The sequence below is a fragment of the Pogona vitticeps genome, chromosome 2 (assembly GCF_051106095.1).
Source record: "Pogona vitticeps strain Pit_001003342236 chromosome 2, PviZW2.1, whole genome shotgun sequence".
NCBI classification, from domain to species: domain Eukaryota; kingdom Metazoa; phylum Chordata; class Lepidosauria; order Squamata; family Agamidae; genus Pogona; species Pogona vitticeps.
Genome location: NC_135784.1, coordinates 169,027,440 through 169,044,222, shown reverse-complemented (window position 1 = coordinate 169,044,222; position 16,783 = coordinate 169,027,440). Strand labels below are relative to the sequence as shown.

Genomic DNA, 16,783 nt, shown 5'->3' with positions numbered 1-16,783 from the left:
CTAACCTGTAGCCTTCCATATGTATTGCGATGCATATCTTCTGTGTAGACAGAATTTATTAATTTGCTTACTCATTACATGTGTATCCTGCTTTTCTCCATTGACCTATAGATAGTATATACAGTGTTTCCTCCAATATTTATTTTATCCTGACAACAGCCCTGTGAAGTCAATTAGGATTAGAGATGATAAGAGGTCCAAGATCACCTAATGCCTAAATAGGGATTTGAACTTTGGTTTCCCTCTCTGAGCTTAATCTGGCACTCTTAATTGCTACATTACAATAGCTTTCAGTCATTAGTGAACATTCCAGTCATGTTCACCAGGCTGAAAGAGTGTGTGTCAGTTGGAGTATGATGGCTTAGGAAACAGCAGGTTTCTTGGATTGTGGGTTTGTTTTTTTTGGGGGGGGATCTTTTCTGAAACACTGTTCAGATATAAAGAGGAGATATATGGTGTATTTTTATAAGCCAACTGTGAGATTAGCTGCTATGAGCAGCAATGTTGCTGCCCCCTAGAGAAAGCAATTGTTGTTGCAGTCTTTTACCGCCAAACATGCTAAAGTCACAGAATATAGGCTGCAAACAGATGTGCTCTGTAGAACCAGAACAGAAAGGATCCCTGTCTTAGGGATACTGAAGACCTTGCCTCCATCTTGTCTCTCTGTTTTGCCCCTGCAGACATGAATGAGCACAGTTCCCGCAGTCACAGTATCTTCCTCATCAACATCAAGCAGGAGAACATGGAGACTGAGCAGAAACTGAGTGGGAAGCTTTACCTGGTGGATCTGGCTGGCAGTGAGAAGGTGCATTGGGCAGAGTTAAAGTTGAAGGGCTCAGTGTCTCTGCCTTGGTTATTGGTCTGATACAGGCCCATAAAACAAGGGTCACCTGTCCAGTATCAGAAACCTATATGGACCCCCTGCAATGCCTTGAAACAATTCTCAGTCATGAACTAGGGCACTCAAAGTACTACGTCATCCTGTTCTACTATTCAGCAATCCCAGGGTTTGAGCCAAGGGCCTCAGGATCTGAAGCTGGGAGCTATCTGGCCTATACTCAGACTTTTCTTCTGGTACAGATGGCAGAGAGTGGAGAGAGGATTGTGCAACCTTAACTCCCCCCCCCTCCAATTAGCATGCTTTAGGAAGCCGCTGACTTTCCTAGGCATAACATAAATCAGCTTTCTCTAACCTGGATGCCCTTAAGAGTTGGACTGTAACTTCCATAATTATGGGAGATGTAGGAAAACCCATCAATAGAAAAAGAAGCTGAGGAAGGCCCAGTATTTATACCCCTGCTACTGACAGCTAAACAGACTAGTGTATATTGCTTCTGGTGCAGATTCTGACTTTAAGAACCGTCAGTAGAAAAGCAAAGAGTTCAGGCCTGTATTTGTCTGGGCAGCAGCCTGTGCCTGCCCTCTGACCATACCATGATAGCTTTGGCTGCAGAGCTAGAAGTTGGGAGTTCGATTCCCTACTGTGCCTGCTGGAAGAAGGGCCAGTCAGCGTGGCCTTGAGCAAACTGCCCAGCCCCAGGGTGCCCCCAGCGGAATGGAATGCTAAGCCACTTCTGAAGACTTACTGCCTAGAAAAGACTTTAAAAATGGGTTACCCTAAGTCAGAATTGATTTGACAATACACGATGATGATGATGATGATGATGATGATGATGATGATGATGATGATGATGATGATGATGATGATGATGATGATGATGAAGTGGCAATAAATTTTCTTCAGGTACTTTGAGACTTGGGGAGGATCCTGATATATGGGGGCAGCAGGTTTCCGTTTTCTGTCTTGGACATTACTGTTACTTTTATTCAGAGGTTGGAAGAGTTATTGTTTTGGACTAAAATACCCAGAAATTCCCCACATGCTTATGCTGGCCAGGGAGTTGGGAAAACTGTATTTAAGAAAATAACTTTTTCTTGCTCTGTCCCTTTGGCCTTCTAGTTAACATTGTCTGTTTTTCTTCCAAAACCCGGTCAATTAAAGGGAAAAGACTTGTTTCCAGACCCATTGTGTTCATGGTAATCACTTCGCTTCTCTTTTTCTTGGTAGGTCAGCAAAACAGGAGCTGAAGGTGCTGTGCTGGATGAGGCCAAGAATATCAACAAGTCCCTATCAGCACTTGGCAATGTCATCTCAGCGCTAGCTGAAGGCACGGTAGGCAACACCCTTGAAAAGAACTTTGTATTATCTAGATCAGTGGTTCTTAACCTTTGTTACTCAGATGCTTTTGAACTGCAACTCCCAGAAACCCCAGTCAGGACAGCTGGTGGTGAAGGCTTCTGGGAGTTGCAGTCCAAAACTTCTGAGTAACCCAAGGTTAAGAACCAGTGATCTAGATCTAACCCCCAGTGCATACGTTGCTATGTCCAAATAACCTAGCTTTCAATATTCCTAACACGGGTATGATACAAGAGCACGTTAGTCCAATATACAGCTCACATATGACATATACCGTGATCTACAGGAGATACTTGTGTAACCTGCAAGCTGTTATCAGACTCTGAAAATCCCTCTGAGTTTCTAGAACTCATATTTATATAGATAAGTTTGAAAGTGTGGAGAGACTATACTGTTTGGAAGCACAAAGCAACGTCGCCAAGCAGCCTCCCTCACATTCCTTACTCCTGGGAGAGAGCCTTCTGAAGTCCTCTGTGTGGAGCCCTGCAGAGAAGCTGTAAATAAAGCTTGCCAATTAATCTCTTAAGTTGCTGACACATGTATGAAGCCTGCCTTCCGTGGTCAAGATACAACAAACACAAAACCAAGCGACTCTTATTTTTAAAATCCCATTGTCATTGTCGCAAGGTTATTTGGAAGAAAATGGGGGTGCTAATGCACTAATGGATGTGATCTTAAATTGACTTTCTGAAGCTCAGATATTGGTTCTGTGATCATGGAAGGGAGTATACCTGCCTTTTAGAAACTGAGAAACAGCAGATCTGAAATTAACTGGTGATCTAAGGTTGTGAGGTCGGAGGTTTTTCTCGCTGTATTCAGGACAAGGACAGGAGATGCTTGTGAGATTCTGGCAATAAGAGATTCTCTTACTGATCGGCAATAATGAGAGATTCAAAATGTGTAATTGAGTGGATGCTGCGCATCTTAATTGTGTGCTGTTTAGAAAGACTGGGCTTTTTTCCCCTTATGGGCCTTGCGGATCCAGCAAAACCCAAACAAAACTGTAAGATTACTACAAAAAGAATTAAAGGCATTTTTTCCCAGCTCTACTAATTGCTAAGATGATGAGTCCCTAAGGTTAAGCAACATCATGGAACATAAATAGCTCCCTCATGATGGAGAGGCTGCAGCTCAGTGGGTACAGGGCACACTTTGCTTGCAGCAGATCCCAGTTTTACCCCCTGGCATCACCCAGTCAGGCTGAGAAACAATCTGGGCTGGAACTTTGGAAAGCCGTGTACACCCACTGTCTCCAGAACTGGGCAGGATAGACACCCCCAGTCTCACTCAGTATAGGACAGCAACCTATGTTTCTCTAGCATATCTACAGAGGTAAAGGTAAAGGTTCCCCTTGACAATTTTTGTCCAGTCGTGTTCGACTCTAGGGGGCGGTGCTCATCCCCGTTTCCAACCCATAGAGCCAGCGTTTTGTCCGAAGACAATCTTCCGTGGTCACATGGCCAGTGCGACTTAGACATGGAACGCTGTTACCTTCCCACCGAGGTGGTCCCTATTTATCTACTCGCATTTGCATGCTTTCGAACCCCTAGGTTGGCGGGAGCTGGGACAAGCGATGGGAGCTCACTCTGTCCCGTGGATTCGATCTTACGACTGCTTGGTCTTCTGACCCTGCAGCACAGGCTTCTGCGGTTTAGCCCGCAGCGCCACCATGTCCCTGCATATCTACAGAAGTTACACTTTTATACTTATATGCCCTCAAGTCACTTCCAACTTACAGTAACCCTAATAGGGTTTTTAGTGTCTACCAAGAGTGGTTTAAAATTGCCACCCTTCCACAAGTTTCTGTGACTGAGTGGAGGATTTGAACCCAGCTCTCTTGCATCATAGTCCAACACTTTAATCTATCACACTGGTTCTCTTTGCTACGTAAGTGTTGTTAATGACGTGTGGCAAAAAATGAGATGCATGCATTCATATCCTGCCTCTTTTCTAAGGAGTTCAAATAGGTTTTCTCTTTCTCTCTCTTTCTCCATTCTCAAAAATGTCTATCTTTATAAGAATCTTGCAAAGCAGCCGGTGGAGGCGAGGCAGCATGACCACATGAGATACTGTAGTTGCAGCAAAAAATTGTGTTTGGCACTTAAAGACAAACACCTTTATTTCACACATTTGCTCTAGTGGCCTGCTGCCCTAATGGATATGACAAAGCATGCTGCTGTTGTATCCTGTTAAATACAAATCTGGACTTCGAGAAGCTGGGTCTGGGAAAGACACGGTGAAAATAAGAGGAAGGTTAAGAGAAAAAGTGAAGTAGAAACAAAACAGTTGACAGATTTCTTCCTCCAAGGAGAGGGATAAAAAATTAAGCTATGAAAGCTTGTACATTTTCAAGGTTGTTGTTGTCGTTGTCCCCCAAAGTATATTGCAATGGGATGGGGTGTGAATGGCTACGAGTTTCATGATTGAACAAGGATTCAAACCTGTGCCACCTCATTCTGCCCTGACATGCCATACATTGTATTTGGCTCTCTCCCCAAGAATGGGGTGAAACCTTCTGATGTGACCAGGACCATCAACAAAGTTGTTCACGTGTAATCTGGAGTGAATGCTAGTGCTGTTGGTTTCCTTCTTTCCACTGACGTAGGCTTTGTCGTTTGATTTTGGAAGCAGAGTTTAATACGGCTGTGCTTGTTCAATAGGGAATTGGTTCAATAGGATTCTTCTCACCACCATGAACAGGGACCTGTCGAATGATGTGTTTCTGGGGTTCAGTTTTGCCCATATATGAATGAGTCAAATTTGTTCTGCCCCCTGTTATCTCATGCAGAAGAGCTACGTGCCTTACCGTGATAGTAAGATGACTCGCATCCTTCAGGATTCCCTGGGTGGGAACTGTCGCACGACCATGTTTATCTGCTGCTCCCCTTCCAGTTATAATGATGCTGAGACCAAATCTACTCTCATGTTTGGACAAAGGTAATCCCCTAGCCCTGGCCCATTTCTTTCCTTCTTGGTGCTGGTGTGGTTGGCTATAGGCACTTCACAAGGGGAAAGAGAAATAATTGATCAAATGGATTAGAAAGAGAGAGAGAGCTTCCTACTAGACAGTAGTAGCATTTGGAACAACCCGTAGTGCTTCAAGTAAAAGTTTTTAGGCGCTCCCCCCCTCCCCTCAAGGAAAGGATAGGGAAGGAGTTTATTACATGGTAACTCATGAGTCTTAATCATGTGGGGTGCAGCAACACTACACATATAACATGATTTTATGGTTGTTCCTAAAAGACTAATAACAGAAGAGAAAGCAAGGAAGCAGAGCTGGTTTCCTGAGGGACGTCATTTCACTACATGGGAGCAGCCACTGAACTGCTATGTGCTCTTCCTCATTCAGTCAGCATGCTTCAGTTACTGCGATCACATGTGGTCTATGGGCCATAGGCAGCCGCCCCCAGGGCCCTTTGAGTTCCTTAGCACCCCCAAACAGACCCTTGAAATGTAAACTTTTTCAAAAAAGGTCAGATTCAAAAAGTCAACTTGAGCCCTCTAGGGGGCATGAGAGATAATGTTGCCTTATTTTGAGTTTCTTTAAAAACTGTTTTGGCCACTAAAATTTAATGGCCATTTTTAATTAAATTGTTTTTTAAAATAAGTTTTTGGGAGTATGGAAATTTTAAAGAGAAATTGTGCAACCCTGTGAGGTCCAGGGATAGTAGTGCATGGCTCCCATATCTTTGGAAGCTGTCAACTCTTAGAACAGGACTTGCTAAGCTAGTTGAGTCTGCTCTCATAAATCATGATAACTGAGAGTCTATTTGAGGGAAGAAATTTATTTTAGTGACAAAGCGCCTACTTTTCATGTAAAAGGTCCAGGTTCAACCCCCAGCATCTCCAGGTAGGGATCAGAAAGCCCCCACCATGAAAACTTGGATGCCAATTGCCAGTCGATGTTAACATTATTAAGCTAGATGGCCTCAGGTCTGGCTTGGCATAAGGCAACTTGCTGCATTCAGAAGAGCTGGTTCCTCGCTGCTTCAGCTTTGCAAAATTGACAATTACAGGCTGGACATAATAGACTGTAGAGGGATGTTCAGTGATGTGGAGGTTGAGACCGGATGTATTCAGCCCAAGCAGTACCAAGTGCTCTGTGTAAAGGCTCTTCCATTTAACCTTCTCCCATTACAGGGCCAAGACAATCAAAAATACAGCATCAGTGAATCTGGAATTGACAGCCGAGCAATGGAAGAAGAAGTTTGAGAAGGAGAAGGAGAAGAACAAGGTCCTAAAGGAGACAATTGCCAAGCTGGAGGCTGAGCTCGGGCGCTGGCGCAGTGGTGAGCCAGGATGAACAGGGAAAAGGGGGGGCATGTTTGTCTTGTTTTTGAATCCTCTCTTGTTTAGTCTCTTTTTCCAAGTGAGGTGGGAGGTGCAATGGATACATCTCTGCCTGTATGGACCGCATATAGGTGAAGTGAGACATGTGCTCTGGGACCAATGGATTTGTCCTTGACTGAACTTTCCAACAAGACTTTTACATCTTCCTATTTGTCATGAAGAGATAAATTGAGCCGCTGCACAAATCAGAGGTTGTGGGTGGCCAAGAAATTGTGAGCACAGTTGGATCTGGAGAGAGTGAGGGAGCTGCTATTTGTCAGAGAAAAAGGAACGGGGAGTGCAGTCTCTTAAGTGTGTGCAAACTAGGATACTGGACTGATGCTGATTTATTAATTAAATGCAGAGGATGCCAGGTGGATGTATGCTCAGCTTGGATTACAGTGTGGCTAGGCACTAAACAGCTAGCGCCAATATAATTGAGGCATCCAGGAAGGGTAGGATCCAAGGGAAGGTTCCGGGTGATCGGGGAGATGTACAGTAACTTTTCTGTGGGGATACCATATGAAAGCCAGTTTTGTGGATTGTCCAGTCTTCTCAATCTATAATCTCAAGAAGAACTGGGATCACTATAGCTACTAGTTGTAATGGATATAGGCACTCACAAATCAACAAGAGATTGTATATCTTGTTTACCATTTGTTCTCATGCCCTGCTTAGGATTCCTTTGGGTGGCTACTGTTGGAGCAGAAATGCTGAGCTAGATAGGTAGATACGTCTTTGGTCTGATCCTGCATGGCTCTCTGTATAGTCTGACATGTGGTTCCTTTCAGGGATTTGAGTCAACACAGAACTGAAATGTAATGATGGGTAGCATTAAAAACATTGTACTCTTTTTCCTAATACCTGATTCCATTGGAAGGGGTCGGTGTTTCTATGACAAGGGAAAGGGTATGACTTGCCATGTGTCTAGTATCTACGTCTCCACTAGAGACGCAGCAGGGTGCCTTTGAGGGCAACGGTGATTCAGCCTAAAGAATGCGGTAGAGGACATAGGCAAAGATGGTCATGATGATCCTATCCCCTTCCTGTGATATTCGTGCTTTCCAGGGGAGAATGTTCCCGAAACAGAGCAGCTGAGTGATGAGGAGAAGGTGGTCGCTGACCTCTGTGATGAGACGCCTATTAATGACAACAATTCCTCCATCGTCATCCGGATTTCTGATGAGGAGAGGCACAAGTATGAGGAAGAAATCCGCAAACTCTACAAACAGCTTGATGACAAGGTCAGAGGCCTTCTTATTCCCAGCCTCTCTTGGGCTGATCTTGAGGTTCTCTTACCCTCTTGGATTACTTGGATGTTTAACATTTTCTCCTCATCTCAGTGCCAGAAGTCTCCTAAGGCTGGCTGTACCATTAGGTAGAGCAGAGTAGAGCAGAGTCTAAGTCCCATCTACATAGCATAGCCAGTGATGAGGGCTGATGGGAGTGGCAGTCCGGCAGCATGTTGCCCATTGCATGCTGCTCACCCATTAGGGCTGTGTGCATTATGTGGCCTGTCCTACACTCCTCTAAGCCAGCCATTCTCAACCTTTTTTTGGCCATGGCCATAAACATATCATGAAAGAAATATAGGCTGAATCAGGGTTGTCTAAGTTGCATGATAAACCTTATAAGGTGGTGTGTGAAGAATTGTTTCCAGCCTGTGCCCCCTTCAAATGTGCCCCCCAGGGGGCCATATGGCCCCAACTGAGAATGGGAATTTAAGCTAATCTGCCACCTTTGGCTGGGGATACTGTCCTGTTGCCAGCATTCGACTAATACTCAGTGGCCATTTGATTGGTTTCTGAATGTGGAATGGAGGTGGAGGTGGTGGTGCCATCTTATTCATTGCCCCAGGTAGCAAGATACCTTGTGACAATCCTGTGTTCTGCCCTTTGTGCATTCTGGATGTGGAATATTTCTCCCACTAGTGGAACTCAAGGTGGCTTAGCCATGAAGAATTTTTTTTTTCTTTCCATACAGGATGATGAAATTAACCAGCAGAGCCAACTGATGGAGAAGCTCAAACAGCAGATGCTGGACCAGGAAGAGGTGAGCAGAGTTATGTGTATTTATAATAATGTGTGTATGTGTGTGTGTGTGTGTGTGCGTGCGCGTGCGCGCGCACCATCTCTCTCTCTCTCTCTCTCTCTCTCTCTCTCTCTCAGCTGCTTTGTCCTTTCCATTTATTGCATTTAAATCTGGTTTTCCTCTCAGAAGCTCCTAGTGCTATCCATAGTTCTTCCTCATGTCACCATTTTGTCCTCATATCAACTCTGTGAGTTGATGACTAACCCAAGATCAATATGTGAGGCTCATGGCTGAGTGAGGATTTGGTCCTGAATCTCTTGGGTCCTAATATGACATTATTGCTATCAATGCTATTCTTACTTCCGTCTTGATCTTCCTTGACTTCTTTTCTTTTTGCCTGCTTGGCACCATACATGCACCTCACTCTGCCTGCTTCCCACCAGCTCCTTATGTCAACTCGTGGAGATAATGAAAAGGTGCAGCGGGAGCTGAGCCACCTCCAGTCCGAGAACAACTCTGCCAAGGAGGAGGTGAAGGAGGTCCTGCAGGCTTTGGAAGAACTGGCTGTCAACTATGACCAAAAATCCCAGGAGGTAGAAGAGAAAAACCAACAGAATCAGTTGTTGGTGGATGAACTATCCCAAAAGGTGGTAAGTATTGATCTTAAAATTGGGCTTGGTCTGGAGAAGTGCACAGCATAGTATCAATGGCAGAAAAGTCTCTCTGAGAATTTCAGGAGGTTTTTTTTTAGGACCAGTTTTCTATCCTTTCTGAATGTAAAGATATGCTGGAAAGCATGTGATCTATAATTGCTGAAATCTATGGAGCAAGCAGAGGGGTTGAGTAATAATTCCAGTTGTCGAGACGTGGCACAATTCCTTATCATAACTGGCACTACTACCATAAATCATGCAAAACAGTTTAAAAGACAGAATAAATTATTCAGAAAACTGAGGAAGCTGGTTTTCATAATTTATACATGTTGCAGAATACAGTTTTTCTTGCTGCATAATTTTAATTTTTGTGTATGCATAGAAGAATATTATTTCTATTTATTATCTGATTTATCTGTCAGATGAGTTTCTGGCGTGTTCTATAACCATTTTCAAAAAGCAATGCTTCCTGCAATCAAGTATGACAATGGCAGTGCCGTCCTGTGTATGTCTACCGAGAGTAAAATCATTTGGCTTAGATAGGACATATTCCCAGATGACTGTGTATAAGATTCCACCAACCCTGAAATGCAACAGTAAAAAAGCCAGCATTAAAATACGTAAATGAAATCCAACATGTAGAGACAAAAACCTAACCAGCGAACACTGAGCTGGAACCATCAGAAAGGTCTAAAATAAGAAATAACCTGAAAGGGCAAGAAGAACAGAAAGTCTTAATTTGACACCAGAAAGAAAACAATGTTAATGCTCGGTAGATTCTTCTGGGGGGTAAAATTCAATAGCTGTAAGCTGGGCTGTTCACAGTACATACAGACATGGATGGGGACTCAAGTCATGGAACTTGCTGTCCAGTCAGACTTAAGTTGCACCGGGGACTTGACTCAGATTTGACTCCTTTCCCCGGTCCCAAATGACTTAAACTTGACTCACAATGTGGGAACCACCCATTCCCTTCCCTTTTTTTCTGGTGGGAGGGCCCACTTGTTTTTAATAGGGACTTGGACTTGGGACTCGGCACCAAAGACTTGGGACTTGGTGTCAGAGACTTGCCAGCAACCCTGGACATGGATATAGTGACAGATGGTAGATGCAGAACTTCATTTCTATCAAGTTAAATTGGAGAAGAGAAAGCTCCACTCTCACAATTTAAGCAAACTAGGAATTCCTATGGCCCGCACTTAGAAGTTTGGTTTTTTATTCATATTTTTTTTTATTCTGCTTCTCAGTCAGAAAGGCTCTTAGAATCGGCTTGCATACAATCAATGAAGGCAAAACAAGTCCTTGCTTACAAGCTTCCAGTCTAAAAAGGACATTACAGAAAATATGATTAGATAAATATAAAGATTTGTCTTTTCAAAATCTGGTCTACTCTGAAGAATGGAGCTGAGAGAAGTGCTATCAGACAAAAATTGAGATGTCAGTCTTTGAAAACCAAGGGAGAGCCTCTCATTTGAGCTGACTGAAGCACAATCCTCTCTTTCTCTCTTTGTAGGCAACTATGCTCTCCTTGGAATCGGAGTTGCAGCGGCTGCAGGAGTTCAGCGCACACCAGCGTAAGCGCATTGCTGAGGTGCTCAACGGCCTCATGAAGGATCTGAGCGAGTTCAGTGTCATTGTGGGCAATGGTGAGATCAAGCTGGTAAGGAAAGACAAGACACTTCACAGATGCAGGGATATTTTATGAAGGGGTGGACAACTTCAGTGAGGCTCCTGGTTAATTGTTGCCCCACTAGCATCCACTGCAGGCCCTACTGTTGCCATGATGCTAAAAGGCTATGGCTTGAGGGCTTCATGCAGCCCATAGATTGCATGTTATCTTTTCCTGCTTTATGGATATGGAAAACAAATCTGAAAAAGAAGCTCACCTCCCCACTCCGGTAACACTTGGCCTATCCTATCAGGCCATTTTTAAAATCTTATCTGTTCCTCACAACGTGGCAACACAAGGATGGACTTGAAGGTTGATGGTGGCGGCAGATAGACAAGCAGGCACTACATTTGAGTTTCATGGTGATAGTGGTGGTGAAATGGCCATACACTGGGGTGGGGGTTTTATTTTGAAAACAAGGAAGTACAGCCTGGAAAACACAGGAAATTAATGGTTTAGCATTTAGAAAGTGATCATCTGGATTCTTTCTGAAAAACCACTTGGAAACCTGGAGCCCTTCAGATATTGTTGGACTCCTGTTGTTTTGAGTCCGAAGCAACCTGGCTAGAAGTAAGGCATGGGGTAACAGTTCATCGATATCTGGAGCATCACAAGTTTCTCCACTTCTGCTGTACAAAGCAACTGGATGAAGGGTAGGAACTTGAACCTGAATTGTATCTGTGGTGCCAACTGTTGCAAATAGTTCTACTTGGAAGGGTCAGAAGCTGGAGATCTGTGCCCAAAGTATATTCCTCATGCCCCCTTCTCCCTTTTAAAAATTCCCAGCCTGTAGAGATAAGCGGTGCCATTGAGGAGGAATTCACTGTAGCCCGGCTCTACATTAGCAAGATCAAATCAGAAGTGAAGTCAGTTGTGAAGCGCTGCCGGCAGCTGGAAGGGCTGCAAGTGGAGTGTCATCGCAAGATGGAGGTGACAGGACGGGAACTGTCTTCCTGCCAACTGCTTATATCTCAGGTCAGTTTCATGGGAATGGAGATGAAAGGGATGGTGACCTCAGGGAAGGGTGGTAGTGTGAACTGGATCCAGGAACCATTTTCACTCTCCTCTGGTCCATGGCTGGCTGGCATCTGCTCATTTTTCAAAAGAGGCAGAGACCAGATGGCGGCACCTTATAGGGAAGGCCAAGTGCCCTAAAACTGGAATTGTGAAAGGAGAGTAAATCTTCAGAAGAAGCTGGATAGATTGAAGTAACTTCTCTTTGAAGGAACATGGGTTCCAGCCCATATAAGAGCAAGGAGGGCCTTTTAATATGGGTGGTAGCTCTTTCCCATTTTATAAGGCGATTGTTACTTTATGATCTGAGAATGGCTCTATATTTTATGTGGCAAGTATCATTACTTCGTGGTACATGAGTGCTTCAGACAGAAAACAGGAGACATGTTTACACAAATATTTAGAGATGCGCCCCTGCTATTTAGGCATTCCCCTTCTTTAGCCTGTCTTCAGAGTTCCAGAACTGCAGCTGGAAGAAGGAATCTAGCAGCCCTCCTTAAAGTTACATTTTAGATGTCCATGCACCCTAAATTGTACCTTGAGAGGTGGCTCTTGGATTACTTCATTCAGCTGTTGATTTAAAACTCTTATGACAGATTGTGGAGAGTGGACAGTTTGCATTTCAAAGATGAACATTAACTCAGGGGACCTCCTGCAGAAGATGAGGAAGGTTATTAGGAGGTCTAGAAGTCAGGTAAGGCCCAGAAAGTAATTCTGTCTTGTCTGCTCTTCTCCCACAAACCCCTTCCCCTCTTCACCCAGCATGAGGCAAAGATCCGCTCACTCACTGAGTACATGCAGAGCGTGGAGCTGAAGAAACGGAACCTGGAGGAATCCTATGACGCGCTGAGTGAAGAGCTGGCAAAACTGCAGGCCCAAGGTGCTGTGCTAGAATTTTATGCCTATGAGATGCAAGAACATGAAGGCAACTTGCATAACTTATACCAGACAATGGGGATGGGATGGTGGTGGTTCCAGAAGCCCACCTCAATTAAAAAAAGAGTCTACTTGCAGATGGACAACAGGGCGATGGGGGTGGGAATGGTCTAGCCTTCCTGGGGAGAGAGTTCTGCAATGTGGGGGCAGCTGTCAGCTAAGCCAGTGGTTCTTAACCTTGGGTTACTCAGGTGTTTTTGGACCTCAACTCCCAGAAGCCTTCACCACCAGCTGTGCTGGGTGGGGTTTCTGGGAGTTGCAGTTCAAAAACACCTGAGTAACCCAAGGTTAAGAACCACTGAGCTAAGCCTTTAAGCCTTGAGACTCACCTGCTGCCCCGACCTGAATACCTCCCTAGTGTTGATTTATATAAATTTTCATTTGCAAAATGCTTAGCAGCGGAGTAAGTCATTCTAATTCTCAATTCTCAGATGAGTTGATTTTTTTATTTTAATTTATCCGCTGCCTTATGACTTAGTGGTAGTTGTGAGATGGAGCTGAAACGGCACAGTTTAGGCATCATGCCCAAACTGGGTGTCGTCAACGTCGACAAGAGGCCATGAACGTGAGCTCTGTTGCTGGTGTGCCCAGGGATGCTGGTCCCAACTATTCTGTAATGAGGGAGAACAACTGGAGAGGGGATTTCTCAGCTTTGTTTGAATGCAAGTTGAAGCCTCCACAGAATCTGGAAAAACCTCAATACAATAGAGTTCCTATTAAATAATAAGAATGAGCTTCCTGCTCAACCTTGGAGGGAGAACACTGGTGACAGGCCATTAGTCCCATGCCTCTGACATACATAGCTGTACCCAATCAGACATTATACCCCAAGTGGGCTAGAGCAGGAGTACTTAACCTGATGCCTCCAGATATATTTGCAAAACTGTGCCTACTCAGGCCAAATACTATAGGCAGTGTTCAAGCCATTTTGAAGTTTTACAAACTCAGGCATAGATCCACTTGGCAGGTAAAGGTTTCCCTTGACATTTAGTCCAGTCATGTCCAACTCTAGGGTGTGGTGCTCATCCCCGTTTCCAAGCCGTAGAGCCAGCGTTTGTCCAAAGACAGTTTCCGAAACTAGACACGGAACACCATTACCTTCCCACTGTGGTGGTACCTATTTATCTACTCGCATTTACATGCTTTCGAAATGCTAGGTTGGCAGGAGCTGGGACTAGCGACGGGAGCTCACTCCGTCATGTGGATTTGATCTTACGACTGTTGGTCTTCTGACCCCGCAGCACAGAGGCTTCTGCGGTTTAACCTGCAGGTCCACCACGTCCCCTTAGAAGACCTATTAGTAAATGAAAGTGAGAAGGCACAGGTCTCCCAGATCTAGGCCCAATTCACCATTCCTGAGGACATTCACCCTCACTGATCTGACTGTGGCCCCACCCCAAGAGTCTCCTATTTCTTCTTAACAGAAACGGTACATGAAGTGGGCAAGGAGCAAGACTTGATCCAGGATACTGATGAAGTCAAGGTGAGTAAAAGAGCCGTATGCCTAATCTTTTCAAGGGAGCTCTTCCATCTAGAAAGGGAATGTGTCCTTTTTTATCACTGAATTGGCCCTTCGCAGCTGTGCTTCCTGGGAGTGATAGTTTTTTGGGAGGCACCTTCTATACAGCCTAAAGGGCAGTGTGACTATCACTCCCATTAAGCATTGCAGCAGCTTCCCTTTTAGTATATTAACAACAGGAAACACAAAGCTGAGAAGGCCGAGAAACCTCCAAGACAGGGGAGCAAAATGTAGGTTTCTGCCAATGTGGGTCTGTGGGCTGGAATTCCCAGAATTTGGCCAGGGGCATTCTTGAAGAATTCTGGGAGTTGGAGTCCAAACAACCTGATTGACACATCTCTAGTGCTGGCCTTGATCCTAGGCTGCTGTCACAGAGTACTAGGAGGGAAACAGATGATGTAGGGAGCAGGGGGACAGCAGGAATATGATAGGTGTTTGGAATTTTGGTATGATGGGATGGAGACCACTGAAGATACTTCTGGAGAGGATCAAGAATGTTTTGCCAGGTGAAGCATCCTGGGATTGTCCTCTGCATTTCTGAACTACCTAATTGCCATTACACAGAAGGCCCTGGAAGTACAACTGGAGAGTCATCGCGAGGCCCACCACAAGCAACTGGCCCGGCTGCGTGACGAGATTAACCAGAAGCAGAAGACCATTGATGAGCTCAAGGAGTGAGTCACCCTGAGGGTGGGCCAGGTCACCCCCACGAGTGGGCGAGGAGGGGGTGTGAGGGGTGGAGAGATGTGTCTTGTGATGAGACACGCCATGCTGGGTTTGGACAGCAAAGAGGCCATGGTCAGGATTGTGTTATGGGCTTGAGGTGCATATGGGAGGAGGAAGAGGAGAAGGTATCAGTGGTCAGGGAACATATGAGAAAAAAGAACTAAGAGGGATATAAGCCATTGGCAAGAGGGTGCAGGAGAGGCCATGTGGCACATATAGGTCTATTTTGCTGTAGTCCCCCAGAATGTGCCACCTGAGGCAGTCACCTCACTCCAGTTAATGTCAATCTCACACTCATGTGTAAAGCTAGTGTGTAAGCACAGTAGTCATTGCACATGGTTGCCATCTTGATGTTCATTATCTCTGTTTCTCCCCACATTTTATCTTTGCCCAGCTTGAACCAGAAGTTAGAACTTGAACTGGAAAAGCTCCGTGCTGACTATGAGAAGCTCAAGAATGAGGAGCAAGAGAAAGCACAAAAGCTTCAGGAGCTGACGTAAGAGACCCTCTTTCCCTTCCTTTCCCCAACTGTTCACTGCTACTTCTCCTCACCTCTGCTGCAGGAAGGCCTCCAAGAGGGGCAGGAGGCACTGGCTCGGAACAAGCTTCTCTGTATGGACTGGAGATGGTGTGTCTGTGTATACCCATCATAGTTAGACTCCAGCTGCCATAATCCTTCACCATTAGTCATGCTGGCTAGGGGTAATGGGAACTGCAGCCCAATAACCTCTGGAGAACCCTAAGTTCCCCTATAAACTAATGCAACATATGCAGTGTAAAGAGTACATAGATCACTGGTAGAGCTTTGCATGCACGAAGTGCCTGGTTCAGCCTCTGCCACCTTCAGTTTGAAAAAGGAGGAAGAGGTGGAAAGAATTCTCAGCCTCAGACTCTGGAGAGCTTCTGCCAGTCAGAGTTGACTACACTAGACTGGATGGGCAAATACTCACACTTGGTATATGTCAGTGCTTGAAATTCCACCACCATTGGCCATGCTCAATAGGGAATGGTTTAAAAGCAGTATTCCCATAAAAAGGATTTTTTTCAAGCACTGTTCCTTGGTAGTCTGGTGGGCAGACCACACAGAGTTTCTGTGCCTGCACAGATCAGTTCTAGAACATTCTAGAACTGTAGCTAAGGAAGTGGCCGGCACTCAAACTTCCACCCCTAAGTGGAGATCTGTTACCATCAACACATACTTCAAAGGTCTTGCATAGACCTCCCTCTTTTTCTTCATGCCCAAGTCCCCCTAGGCAACACTTAACAGGGAGAACCATCACCAATTCGAAGCATAGACATTGACTGTTCTGCCATTTGAATATTGGTGATGGGGTAGCATTTTCCCACACCGGGGGGGCAGAAGACTGGCACTTAGTATTTTTGGACTAGGAATATGAATGGTTGGCTGTTTTGTTTGCACAGGTAAGAATGAAAAATGTCAAAAGTTTTCTCCCTGTTGGGCATGATAATTTAATTTCCAAAAAATTTAAGGCTTTTTTGTGAAGACTTCAGATATTATTTTGCACAAAAAACCCTTGCATTTACCACAAAAAAACTTTGTATTGCAAGTTTTAAAATGCAAAACTTTTTGTGCATTAAAAACATGTTTCTGCACCAAAATATAGTCTTTTGGTATGGGTATTACTGATGACAAAAAGTGCTGATCTTTGTTTCTCTAGGATAGGAATGAAAATATTCACAACGATTTT

The 16,783-nt window shown here is 44.7% G+C and overlaps 1 protein-coding gene across 5 annotated transcripts in view; it reads left to right on the top strand.

Moving 5' to 3' along the window:
- The window catches only part of KIF5A (kinesin family member 5A), a 65,312-nt gene that overhangs the window by 31,565 nt on the left and 16,964 nt on the right, over nucleotides 1–16,783 (top strand). For 3 of the 5 annotated variants that reach the window (XM_078384687.1, XM_072991178.2, XM_072991176.2), the window contains exons 8-20: nucleotides 681–805; nucleotides 2,069–2,173; nucleotides 4,986–5,134; nucleotides 6,338–6,486; nucleotides 7,595–7,770; nucleotides 8,510–8,578; nucleotides 9,001–9,207; nucleotides 10,724–10,870; nucleotides 11,666–11,854; nucleotides 12,656–12,773; nucleotides 14,254–14,312; nucleotides 14,913–15,022; nucleotides 15,469–15,570. In XM_078384687.1, coding sequence (XP_078240813.1) covers nucleotides 681–805; nucleotides 2,069–2,173; nucleotides 4,986–5,134; nucleotides 6,338–6,486; nucleotides 7,595–7,770; nucleotides 8,510–8,578; nucleotides 9,001–9,207; nucleotides 10,724–10,870; nucleotides 11,666–11,854; nucleotides 12,656–12,773; nucleotides 14,254–14,312; nucleotides 14,913–15,022; nucleotides 15,469–15,570 — 1,705 coding nt within the window. The remainder of the gene's footprint in view (nucleotides 1–680; nucleotides 806–2,068; nucleotides 2,174–4,985; nucleotides 5,135–6,337; nucleotides 6,487–7,594; nucleotides 7,771–8,509; nucleotides 8,579–9,000; nucleotides 9,208–10,723; nucleotides 10,871–11,665; nucleotides 11,855–12,655; nucleotides 12,774–14,253; nucleotides 14,313–14,912; nucleotides 15,023–15,468; nucleotides 15,571–16,783) is intronic. The other 2 variants (XM_078384688.1, XM_072991177.2) reach the window with 1 other exon arrangement.